Source organism: Peromyscus californicus, unplaced genomic scaffold (assembly GCF_007827085.1).
Source record: "Peromyscus californicus insignis strain IS unplaced genomic scaffold, ASM782708v3 Scaffold_13__1_contigs__length_99412109, whole genome shotgun sequence".
Lineage (NCBI taxonomy): Eukaryota > Metazoa > Chordata > Mammalia > Rodentia > Cricetidae > Peromyscus > Peromyscus californicus.
Genome location: NW_026294424.1, coordinates 99,092,560 through 99,105,075, shown reverse-complemented (window position 1 = coordinate 99,105,075; position 12,516 = coordinate 99,092,560). Strand labels below are relative to the sequence as shown.

At 48.5% G+C, this 12,516-nt stretch overlaps 1 protein-coding gene across 1 annotated transcript in view; it reads left to right on the top strand.

Moving 5' to 3' along the window:
- Positions 1-10,760, top strand: part of Cplx1 (complexin 1) — a 33,368-nt gene extending 22,608 nt beyond the window's left edge. Inside the window, exons 3-4 of the mRNA XM_052735748.1 lie at positions 3,326-3,501; positions 9,015-10,760. Coding sequence (XP_052591708.1) covers positions 3,326-3,501; positions 9,015-9,212 — 374 coding nt within the window. The 3' untranslated portion in view covers positions 9,213-10,760. The remainder of the gene's footprint in view (positions 1-3,325; positions 3,502-9,014) is intronic.
- Positions 10,761-12,516: the final 1,756 nt, after the last annotated feature.

Below are 12,516 nucleotides of genomic sequence, written 5' to 3'. Positions count from 1 at the left end.
AGAGTTTCTGTGTATAGTCCTAGCTGTCCTGGAACTCGCTCTGTAGACCAAGCTGACCTCAAACTCAGAGATCCACCTGCTTCTGCCTCCTGAGTTCCTACATGCTGGGATTAAAGTCGTGTGCCGCCACCACCCGCCTAGGATTAATTTTTTTTTCTTAGAATGATTATGAAGCCCCTCCACTTTATTTTTCCTTCTTTATGATTAAAGGCTATAATTATTCTTTCAAAACAGTTTTAGTCATAGAGCTTATTTTTAGACATATAGTCTGTTAGATTAGGCTAATCAAATCATGGAGTGAAGATTTTGGGAAATAAAAATCCCTTTGTCTACACTGAAACTGTCCAGACTTTCTCTGCAGCTTCTGGGGGGATTTGCTAAGGCCCTGTGTAAATACTACCAGGTGCATGCAGGGGCCTGTGACTCACTAAAAGCCAGAGAACAACTGCAGGGTGTCTGCTTTTCACTGTTATCAAAGTTTTTACACCTTCAGTTTTAATGTCCACTTCAGTTGAAAGGCAAACTACAGGTTTGTTTCTAACATTTGAGCCTCTGTGGCTATAAATTTGATCCTCTGTTTAGAACAGATAGTTTGATTAGATCAGGACCAGGAAACATGGTCTCTACCACCTCCAGTTTTAGTCTTTTAGATTGTATACTCGTTTGAATTGTGGTGTGGCTGGTGTTTAGGAAATACATACACAACTCCTACAGGAAGTGATCAACAAACTCCCACGGGGCCAAGGCTGTTGCCACCCCAGACAATACCAAAGTTGCCTTCTCATCATCGATCAGGCCACACTTGCATTTACTTAAATAAAAATCATTTAATTTATTTCTGGCTTTTTTTTTTCATCCAGCAACAAAGATTCTGAGCTTCTTCCATGCTATTGGGTGTGTCAACCAATGGTCTGCTTCTTTTCACTGTTGAGCAGCACTCTGCTCCTGACCTGCAGGTTCCATGGTTTACTTGCCCATTTGCCTGCTGATGGACAGATCAGTTATTTTGATTTTTACTATTACAGATAAAACTGCCGTAATGTTTTTGTCCCAGAATTCATGTGACCTTGTTTTATCTCTGTTGGGTAAATACTTGGGACTATACTTTTTTGAATCACATTATGGGTGTATTTAACACTGTGAGAAACTAACAGTTCGATGGCAGAGTGCTTGTCTAGCATGAGTGAGGTGCTGGGAGGAAAAAGGCAGAGAGAGAACAAACTGACATTGACCCACTGTCCTCCAACTCCTGTGCCATCTGCATTCCCACCAGTATGTGCTGCTGTTTGTACATTGTATCCAGCACTTGTATAGCCAATCTCTACTTGTTAAAACCTTTCTCATCCATGTATGTGTGTACCCACATGCATTTGTCAATATGGATGTGTGAATGTCACTATGTGCTGCATCACAGCCTGGGGTCACCCAGCCTTCCAGAGCTGCCTCCACAGTCTGAAGGCTCATAGCAAAAATAGATCTTCCAAGGCTGGGCGGTGGTGGCACACGCCTTTAATCCTAGCACTTGGGAGGCAGAGCCAGGCGGATCTCTGTGAGTTCGAGGCCAGCCTGGGCTACCAAGTGAGTTCCAGGGAGGCGCAAAGCTACACAGAGAAACCCTGTCTCGAAAAACCAAAAAAAAAAAAAAAAAAAAAAAAAAAAAATAGATCTTCCTTCAGAGCCCAGAGCCCAGCCATGAATCTCTGGCATATAGGAAGGTCTAGGGAAGGCCCAACAGGCACACAGCTCCATAGTAGCGCATAGATAGCATTCAGTAAAATAGAGATTGCAGTTTATGTGATGGGTGGGATGTGGGACAGGCCTAAATAGGCAGCTACAAGCCACACAGCCCTCACTGTTACACTCCAGCCACTGTTCATCTTCCTCTAGGGCAATGGTTCTCAACCTTCCTAATGCTGCGAACCTTCAGTACATACCAGTTCCCCATGTTGTAGTGACCCACAACCATAAAATTGTGTTCATTGCTACTTCATAACTGTAATTTTACTACTGTTATGAATTGTAATGTAAATATCTGTGTTTTGCGATGGTCTTAGCGACCCCTGTAAAAGGTCACCCCTGTTGGTGACCCACAGGTTAAGAACCACTGCTCTAGGAATAGACACCAGATTCAGTTCTATCTGCTTTAGAATGCCAGCACCTTCTCGGAGGGAGAAATAATTATAGGTCTCTCTCACGTAAGTGTAAATTAGCTTGTTCTAGTAGGGAATAAAATTTACATGAAAGCAGTCGGGATTGCAAGGTTTGTCCTTGCCTGCCCCAACACCTGCTAGAGACAGCTGTGCAGAGAGGTTCCAGTGAGTTACCTGGAAAACTTTCCTTGAGTCACTGACTCAGAATCTCCTTTGCAAGTTTCTAGATGATGCTGAAAACTGACCAAGAAGCTCATAATTTTCAGTAAGATTCAAGATCTGTTCTGTCAGCAAATGCCTATTTCAAGTTGATTCTCTTGTCTCCACCTGAAAGCAGCAGCAATGTCTTCAGTCTCTTCACACCCTATCACCTGTGGTAGAGTTTCAGGCAGCCAAAATATCTTGAGGACATCATGCAGGGGAGAGAGGACAGCTGGCTTTGCTCTTGCTTGTCATGGTGCATAGGGTTGGCAGGTACTCCAGAGACACAAAAACCAGCGAACCAGCACCCACGCTGAGGTCTTACGTGGCTTGCCAGGTCCCCATCCCGGGGGACACGGTATCTGAGTGCAACTGCCTGAGGATCACACATTGGGCCGTTCTTTAGAATGTAATTACAGCCTCTGTCCTATGGGCTAAACTAAGGCATTTGGGGTGGTTTCTGTAGGGCCTGTGACTCAGGAACTCATGAGAAAAGTGGTGCCTAGCTTGGGGGCAATTAGGGCCTTGGTGCTGAAGACAGGCAGTGTCTGCAGTCTGGGTCATGGGTGCACGCCTGTTGCCTACTTTAGTGACCAGTACTGCCCACCAGACATCTGTCCATGTATCTGCACATCTGGATTTTCCTTCCACCACTTTCCAGTGCCCAAGCCTCTGCCAGACACAAGCCTCAGGGAAGACACACGCCTGCCTCTCAGGAGCACATGAGTGAGCAGACACATCAGTGCTCTCAAACACATATATGCAGTAACATGGTCATACACACATAAAAAGATACACAGATATGAACATGCAACTACAACACAACCACTCACACATACATTTACAAGTGAGTGCACACACAGAAGCCAGCACATCCACTGTTTCCCTCAAAGGGTGGGCAGCACTGGACCCATGGCCAGCAGAAACTCTGGGAACTGTGAATGCTACTGCCTGACCTCTGCTGTTGTTCCTAGGGGCCACCAAGGACATGGGGAAAATGCTTGGGGGTGATGAGGAGAAGGACCCTGATGCTGCCAAGAAGGAAGAGGAGCGGCAGGAAGCGCTGCGGCAGGCGGAGGAGGAGCGCAAAGCGAAGTATGCCAAGATGGAGGCAGAACGTGAGGTCATGCGGCAGGGCATACGAGACAAGGTGGGCAGCTGTCGGTTCTGGGAGGAGCTGTAGGTGATAGTGACCCCACCAGGAACAGCAGCCCCCTTCCTCGGCATCGACTAACAGCTCCCCTTTTACTCCTTATTTAGGGATTAAAACCTTGGAAACTGGACTGTTGTGGGGCTATATATATTCACATCTGGATGGGGGTCATTCTGAAGGCTCATGTCAGAAATGGTTGCTCTCCTGAAGTTTTGGCCCCTGCCCAGAAGAAGGTTCTGAGAGAGGAATGAGGATTGGTTGAGCAGGAAGTCTTGGTGGGTCAGGAAAATCAGGGCCAGAGGTTTCCCTTTACCTTTGCTTCCTAGACTCACACATGGTGGATGGGTGGCAGCCTCCCTGTTCTCAGAAGGGTGCTTCTGACTGTCTCCCATGGGTGGAGCAGCCAGAGAGCACTGTGCCTATTCATGGTAGAATAACTGAGGCCCCATGTGGAATACTGAATTGAGACCCATGTACAGCCTCATCTTTCAAGAGGATGGCCTCTGCTCACTCCTCCCTCAGTCTTTACTGTAGCTCATACACTAATGAAGGCTGGGCAGAACCCTGACAAAGTGGTTGCCAAAGTGTGCAACTGATGCTAGAAGCCAGGTGGGAAGACACCGCAGTGGAGCCCTGGCTCCTGTCCTGTGCCTCTACTTGCTGGGGAGGGCAGAGCCATGGTAGACATTGTGTGACCTCTGCTTACAGGCCAGGTGCACAGTGGAGACAGTTATTGCCCACACAGAAGAAAGGCTCCAGGCCATGAGAACATGTCATCTAGATCCTTCCTGGCTTTGTGGGGTGGCTTAGCAGGCTTGGGTGGGTGAGAAGCAGGAAGTGGGTCACATAATCCTCCAGTCCTGAACTTGGTGAGATGCTAGGCTGGAGAGTGGACCGCCCAGGTTCTAGGCCCCTTTCCTGCCTGTGCATCCACATCAGGTTCTCTGTTGACATGTCAGTGGTTGGGGCAGATCTTTGGGACTCATGGGAAAGGAAAGCTTTCCCTAAAGGTGGGTAGAGGAAGATAGCCATTAGTTGTCTGGGTACATTGAGCCAAATGGGTGGCTGGCCTCCCCTCTCCACCTATGTTCTGCCCTCAAGGCCCCAACATACCCTCACCCCACACTTGGTGCAGTGTGCTATTTATGGGGTCTGGGCTATGCACCTGACACCAGCCTTGGAGCACTGCCACTGGACAGTTTCCTGGGTCCTATAGAAAGTGCCTGCTCATTTTGCTTTGACCCTACCTTCCATAGCCAGTGAGTTACTGATCGTGGTTAGCAAGATGTGCTATTGATCATGTGAGCAACATGGTGGCAGACCCCTAAATTAACTGTAATATGGAAGGAAGAGGATGGACATGAGAAATAGAGAGATAGAGAGTTAGACAAACAGACAGTAATTCTGAGAGAGAAACAGTTTAGAGGGAGGGACAGAGAAGCAAGAGAGAGCTGAGTCACAGAGGTCCCTCCCTAGGTAGAGCTTAGAGGGAATAGCTATCCAAGAAGGGCAGAGCAAGTTTTGGGTGGGGTGCTATGCTAGATGCCTAGGTATGCAGTGGCTCTGGAAAGTCCAGGGGTGGGTCTGGGTTTTGGATACAGAGGAGTCCTGTGCCTGGCTCAGTTCCCCCCCAGGAAGTCCCTGCCAGATACCATCCCACCCACATAGGCTCTCACAGTTTTTATAAAAAAAAAAAAGATTCAAGGAAGACCCTACAGGGTACCTTCTCCACTTCTCTGTTTTCACATATTTTCCTGGAAATTGTGAAGAAATTCATTCTTCAGAACATCAGTTCCCAACCTGTCAGTCGCAACCCCTTTGGGGGTCGAATGACCCTTTCACAGAGGTCACTTAAGACTATCAGAAAACACAGATATTTACATTACAATGCATAACAGTAGCAAAATTAGTTATGAAGTAGCAATTAAAATAATTTTATTGTTGGGGGTCACCACAACATGAAGAACTGTAATAAAGGGTCATAGCATTAGGAGCATTAGAAGGTCAAGAACTATTGCTTTAGAAAGTTCAACAGCCTGTTCCAGGCTGATTATTGAAAAGAAATGGAGAACATTCAAATGAACCCCTGAAAATAGAGCCCACTGGTACAAACGAGAAGGGTAGACCCAAGAGGAGAAAGTTGGAGTCAAAGCCCCAGGCATACCCAGACAATCTGGGCTCCATCCTCGCTCAGCCTGGACTGGACAGGGTGGTACAGGGCTGTCATGCTTCCAGACACCCACTTGCTGCTGCATCACTGCTTGGCCACCCCAGACTCTAACAGTCCTGACTCTTGGGTGTTTGCTGCTGGTGCTCCACCTTCCCAGATTCCCATAAGGAATAAATTCTGCCGTCGGTATGACTTTTAAGCCCTCACTGGTCAGGTCCTGCTTGTAGCATGAATCTTAAAGAGTGTTTATTAATAAAACAAACCTGGAGCCAAGTATTGGGGTGAACATTGGAAGATCAGAGAGACAGAACAAGCCACAGCTAACTTCTCAGCTGATCTTGTTTCCTCAGACTGGAAGCCTCTGTGTCCTCATATCCGAATGGATCTCAGCTGAACTGTGCTGCTCAAAACCTAAAAGCTTAACCAGCCAAATGCTTCTAGTTACTGGTCTTCACGCCTTATATATCTTTCTGTTTTTGCCATCACTTCTTGGGATTAAAGGCGTGAGTCACCATGCCTGGCTGTTTCCAACGTGGCCTTGAACTAACAGAGATCCAGAGGGATTTCTGCCTCTGGAATGCTAGGATTAAAGGTGTGAGTGCCACCATTTTCTAGCCTTTGTATCTAGTGGCTGTTCTGTCTCTGACCCCAGATAAGTTTATTAGGGTGCACAATATTTTGGGGAACACAATACCACCACACCTGCTACTCACTAGAACTGGATCCCCAACCTTCCCTAGGCTATGTGTACCCTAGGTCAGAAGTTGAAAGGCTGAATGATGTTCCAAGGCTCTTCAGGGACAGGGGGAAGGGAAGAGACTGAGAATGGGGCCAATTTTCATATCCATATGATGTGAGACCCCAGATAACCTATGTAAAGAACTGGGCATGGCCATTCAGGATTGTCTTAAGAGGTGGGGTGTTTCCTGGAGAAGTATCCATATTCATTGGGGGGAAGTCATCTAAGCAGGTACTTGATTTGCTGACCCACCATCCAAATTATATTTCTGCCACTTGTTTGTGCACCCAGCAAGATTTGCACACACACCTTCAGGTTTTCACATGTACTACCTGATTTGTGCCCACTTCCAGCCACCCTCAGTGAACTATTGAGACAGAACTTTCCTTCTGGTAAAGAGACAGGCCCAGGTGTAGCACTGGCATGTTTTAGCCCCCACATTTCTGCACTCACTTAGGCTCTCTCAGCCTGTATGATGATGGAAGGTGTGCAGGCACATGCCAGCTAGAGCTACTGGCTCTTACCACTGATAGCCACTATAGGCTTTTTCTTAACAATGTTCTTAGGTCTTCTGTTACCTCCCATATATCAGACCTTCTTTACCCAGTCCGCAGTCTTCACCTGGCCCTGGAAGCTACCTGGAGTGTGCTTTCTAATACACCTGACTGACACCTCCTGTGGTCCTGCCCTTGGACTGATGCTTCTGCACACCTGACATAATGAATACCTGGCCTGGGTTAAGCTGGCATTTATCAGTGGAATCCAGAAGATCGTAACAGGCCACTCCAGTGGAGTCTAGCTATGGGGTGTAGCCTGGATGGCATTCTCTGGCAGAATAACCATGGCTTTCCCTAAGATAGAGCTCAAAGTGGTTGTAGCCTCAAAATGACCTTGAACTTCAGTGGACAGACTAGCCTTCAGGAAAAATGAACCAAAGCAATAGTTACACATGCCTCTGATCACACACTTGTTCCCAAGTGTAGCCTTAGGCAGCTCAGCCTCTCAGATTGCCCATAGACCTCACTTGGCCTATGCCTGCTGCTCTTGCCCTGGCTGGAAGTTGCTATGACCTGACCTTGTTTCTGGAGATGTTTCTTCTGGCTCACATACTACCCCATAGAACTCTGAGCCACATGCTCCTCTTCTGTACCACAGGGGCTCTGCCTGTGTGGGTAAGGTTTTCCCAGTAGGTGGCCTGCATTAGGACCCATGCCAGGTTGAAGCTGTGGGGAGGGTCTTTCATGTGCTGTTTGCCTTTCATGCAAGCTGACCTATCACTTCTCTGTCTTGTACTGGAAGGTACTGGGGAAAATGATGTTCTCTGCCATGCTTTACTGGTCATCAAGGCCTATATTCTCAGTTCTGTTAAGGTTGAAGGGATGATCAAAGGAGAAGAAATGAGCTCCCTTTATTACTTGGTGTCCTCTGGTCTTGACTGAATTTGGCTGTTTCCTCCGCCACAGTGGAATCCACCAGGAGAGAATAAAAGTGCCTTTAGTAGAGGATGAGCACCAGGCAGATCCCCATCTGGAAACAGACTATATGATTTTTTTGGGTAGAGGCTGGTGGGGAAATAGATAAGTCAGGAGTGGCTGTGTTCCCTTATAAGCAGGAGAAACAAAGGTGTGCGTTTGTAGGGTTTACATGCTTTCAGGCTTTCAGGAAGAGTGGTCCGCAGTAAAAGGGACTGGAAATTGAGCCAGGATTAGTGATGTGGGTGTGGGTGTGGGTGGTTGGGGTCCCAGGATAGTCTCCACCAGGGAACCCTAGTGAGCAGCTTCTTCTTACCTCTGTAGTCTCATGCACCTTTTTTAAATGTTTTTGTTTTTTTAAATTATTATATAATATGTTAGATGCCATTATAAACAAAGTATGATTTGTGTTTTTCCCCATCCTCCTGCTACTCCAGTTCCTCCCTTGTAGCATACCCAAATTCTTTTATTCTTTAATATTTAGTATTTTGCCAGGCGGTGGTGGCAGGCAGAGGCAGGTGGATCTCTGTGAGTTCGAGGCTAGCCTGGGCTACCAAGTGAGTCCCAGGAAAGGCACAAAGCTACACAGAGAAACCCTGTCTCGAAAAACCAAAACAAAAAAATATTTAGTATTTATTTTTATTGTTTTTAATTATGTGTAGGGTTATGTGTCTACATTGTAGGTATGTGTAGGTACATAGGTAAATGCAGGTACTTAAAGGGGTCAGAGACTTCAAATTCCTTAGAGCTGCAGTTACAGATAGTTATGAAATGCCTGACACTGGTGCTGGGGATCAAAACTCAGGTCCAGAAGAGCAGCAAGTGCTCATAACTGCTGAGCCATCTCTCCAGCCACCCCAGGTGTTCTTCCAGCACCTCTTAATTGTCCCATTTTCTATGTGGTCTTCCAAAACCTGGGTGGGATCACTTCTGGAGCCCTGGTGAATAGGACAAGCCTGGGACTCAGCTGGAGTCTTCCTCAGCCATGAGTACACCTTTTGGGGTCCCTGGTTGGTTTCTCCAGTGTAGAAAAGACCTGACCTCTCTGGGTGTTGCATCAATGCCACCCAGACTGGAGGCTGGGGAGAGAAGTATGCAAGCCCTGTCTTGACTACCCTTTCCTTCACAGTATGGCATCAAGAAGAAGGAGGAGCGTGAGGCAGAGGCCCAGGCAGCCATGGAAGCCAACTCAGAAGGCAGTCTGACTCGACCCAAAAAGGCTATCCCACCAGGCTGTGGGGATGAGCCGGAGGAGGAAGATGAGAGCATCCTGGACACTGTCATCAAGTACCTGCCTGGGCCACTGCAGGACATGTTCAAGAAATAATGATACTGTGTCAGCGCCAGGAGCCCCGCCCACTGTACAGACCCCCTCGGAGCCCCCCCTACAAGGGATGTTGGGAGCAGATGCAGTCCTCCCCCCTGCAAAAATAAGCCATAGTCCTAGATCTGTCCTGCCCATGCCCCCCTCGCGCCTCGGGAGCCTCTGGCCACCCCTCCCCGCACTGCCATCATTGACCCCACCAGGCAAGGGTGTGACCCTCAGGCCCCTATGCTGTGCATCCTTGCCTTTGGGTGGTTGGACCCCTCCTTACTAATCTTGAGTTCACCATTCCCACTGAGCCTGCCCAAGGTCAGGCCCCGAGGGCCAGCCCTGACCACCCCTGGGGTGCCATCCCTCCGTGGGTGGCCACCAGTCAGGGCCTAAACTCAGGAGCACAGCCATAGTGGGGTGGGACTTGGGGAATGAGCTGTGGGTGCCTGGGGGCCCCAGCCCTTCCCTGAGCCCATTGCCCCAGTTTCTAGACTTGTTGGACCTGCTGGACCATTCACTCTGTCTTCCTGTCTGTGCGGTAACACCCCAGTCTTCACCGGCGGCCCTTGCATATTTTGTCCAGCTGTCTCTTTCTCTGTTGCTCTGCAAGGTTTGGCTTCTTAAGAATGCCACAGCCAGGGGAAACAAAGCAATAGATTGCGTATGGGTGGGTCCCTTGACATCCTCTGTAATGCACACTTTCCAGAGTCCCATCTCTCCCTGGTGGCCTCCTGTTCTCTTCATGGAGGACAGGCAGTCTCCTAAGGAACTCCTGGCTTTACCACTAGACACCTACCTTCAAAATACCCCACTCCCTGAAAGCCCAGGGTTCTGGGGATCCATGTGCAAAACAGACAGTGGGCCACAGGATTCGTGTCCCACCCTCTCCACTATTCCCCCTTTGAAGGGCTGACAGTGGCCCGCAAATGCAAGCTCCTGGGCTCGGGCTGTGGTGTTTTGTTCTGTGCGTGGCCCAAGGGCAATATGACCCAGCTACTCCCCTTTGCCCAGCCAGCAGCCATTGTTCTTCATATTTGTTTAATTTACATCATAATATGTTGAATCTCAGGTAATTGAGGTCTGTATTTGATAAGTTTTATCTTGACAGAAAGGCCAGCCTGGTCTTCCCGACCCTTCCTGTCCACATTAAAACTGCATTAAGTGTCCATGAGTTTTGGGCCAGGTGTGTGGCTTGGCATTGACCTTCATGACCTTACATAGCTCTTTAGAGAAGCCATAACAATTAGACTGCAATACTAATCAGAACGCCCTCTGCCCAAAGAGATGAAGCATGCTCGGCCCACAATACCTTGCTCACTTGGGCCTCTCTCTGCACCTCTGGCTGGTTTTCATGAACTGAAAAGCCAGCTCTGAGCAGATGGCCTTCTCTTGAGTTAACCCTGCATCCTGTTCCTAGCGCATGGGGCACCGGGCCGCAGCGCTTAGTATAGCCCATGTGTTACCTGTCTGTCTGTCCTTGTGCCTGCACCTCCTGCATGTCAGAGGCCTCACATGTTCTCTCTGAGGGAATCACAGCCAATAAACAGTGATTTCACACCATGTGGCTATTCCTTCTAAGACTCCCATTCTCCCCGGCGGAGGGAAGGCTTCCCTCACATTGGAGACAAATACAGAGTGTCCCGTAGGTCCTGACTCAGATTTACTGATCCAACTTATTCTCCAGAGGGTAAAGTTGTCCCTTCAGGACCCCAGTGCCCAGGGTGAGCCTCCAGTTTACACAACCTTTCTTCTTCACAGTTCTGCCAGGCTCTGGCAAATCCAGACTATATTGTTTCCCAGGTCTGGGCCCACCAGGATTTCCATAGCTCTGTTCCCCTGCCCAGCCCAGGGTGCAGTCCTCGTTCCCTGTAGCACCAGTAAACCTTTTGGGATCACTGTCAACTCTGCTGAATGGGAGGAGGTGCTCACAGGACTTGCCAGCTCTCTGTCCTGGCATATTTTATCAGACCCAAGTCTAGGGAGTAGTCCACCTATCTCATACTGTGGGTCTGCAATCCCAATTTGCCCCATGCTTAGCCCAACCCGAGGTGCTGTGGCCACAGCTGTCCTTAAAGAACCCTTGTTCATCTCCCTTTGGGGGCACCTCTCTTCTAGGAGACAGCAATTGTAGAAATTCCATCCAGCAAAACCTGCTAGTCTGAGCAGAAAGGCTACACATGTCTCACTCTTACTTGCAGGGGTGGGTGGAGATGAAGAGAGAAGTGGGGATGAGTTAGAGGGATCCTGCTCTCCTCCAAGTACAGGAGAAGTATCTCTCATGCCCCTCACTACCTCTGGAGGAAGAGGCCCACCCAAGCCCTACCACTGCTTCTGTGGACCTACCCCCCAGGCACCACGGAATTATCCAGATAACATCCTACCTGCTGGGGCAGCGGCTACTTCTTTTTCTGGAGGTGTACTTAACACCCTAATCTCTGGCTCTAGACTCTCTGGAGTTTTGCTGAATGCTGTCACTCAGAATGGATGTTCTTATAAGGGTACCGATCAGTCTACCCATCTGTCATCTGGTACAGCACCTCACAGCCATCTGGATTCCTCTTGGACCTAAATAATGATCTGAATGTTTTAGCTGTTGGAGGACTTGATCAGTTGGTCACCCAAGGACTGATAGGTTAGATCTTGGTTGGTTATAATATCTTCTAGGGCCTGGAATAATTGCGTTCCCTTCTCTTGTAGTTGTGTATGTGCATGCGTATGTCCTGGGAGAAGTGTTAAATATACACTGTAATTAGTGATTTCTGCTTGGAGAAAAATGGGTATGGAGTGATGGGATCTGGAAATGCTATTCATGAGTGATGTGGTGGCTGTCAGAGGAGTGACACATATGAGATCAAGAGGATGGGAGGCAGGAGCCATGTGGGCATTCTCCATGCATGTGCTTGTGTGTGCATGGAGTGTGAGTATTCCAAGCTGAGCGACAGGCACCAGGGCCAAGGGAAAGCTGCCCTGAAGCTGCAGGGCATGATGTTCTTACAAAACCTCCACCTGCAAGCCTAGCCCCAGACATTGGATGTTGACATATCCTGAACACTTTTGGCTGATTTTACCTCCAGTTTCTCCCTGGTATCTGCAGGCAGCTAGCTCCGGCAGCCAGGCAGATACCTGCTCTGACCTGTGTTCCACTTTCTAAGACTGAGAGACAGCGCTGTTTTCAATCACAAGCTACCTAACCATCAAAGCATTCCAGAAAAACTAAAAAGACCTGCAATTAAGGACCATTTTGTCTACCCCTGCTAATCCGCAGCTAGACAAATCCTGCTGTCCACCACGAAACCAGCGGGACCAAGGATCCCTG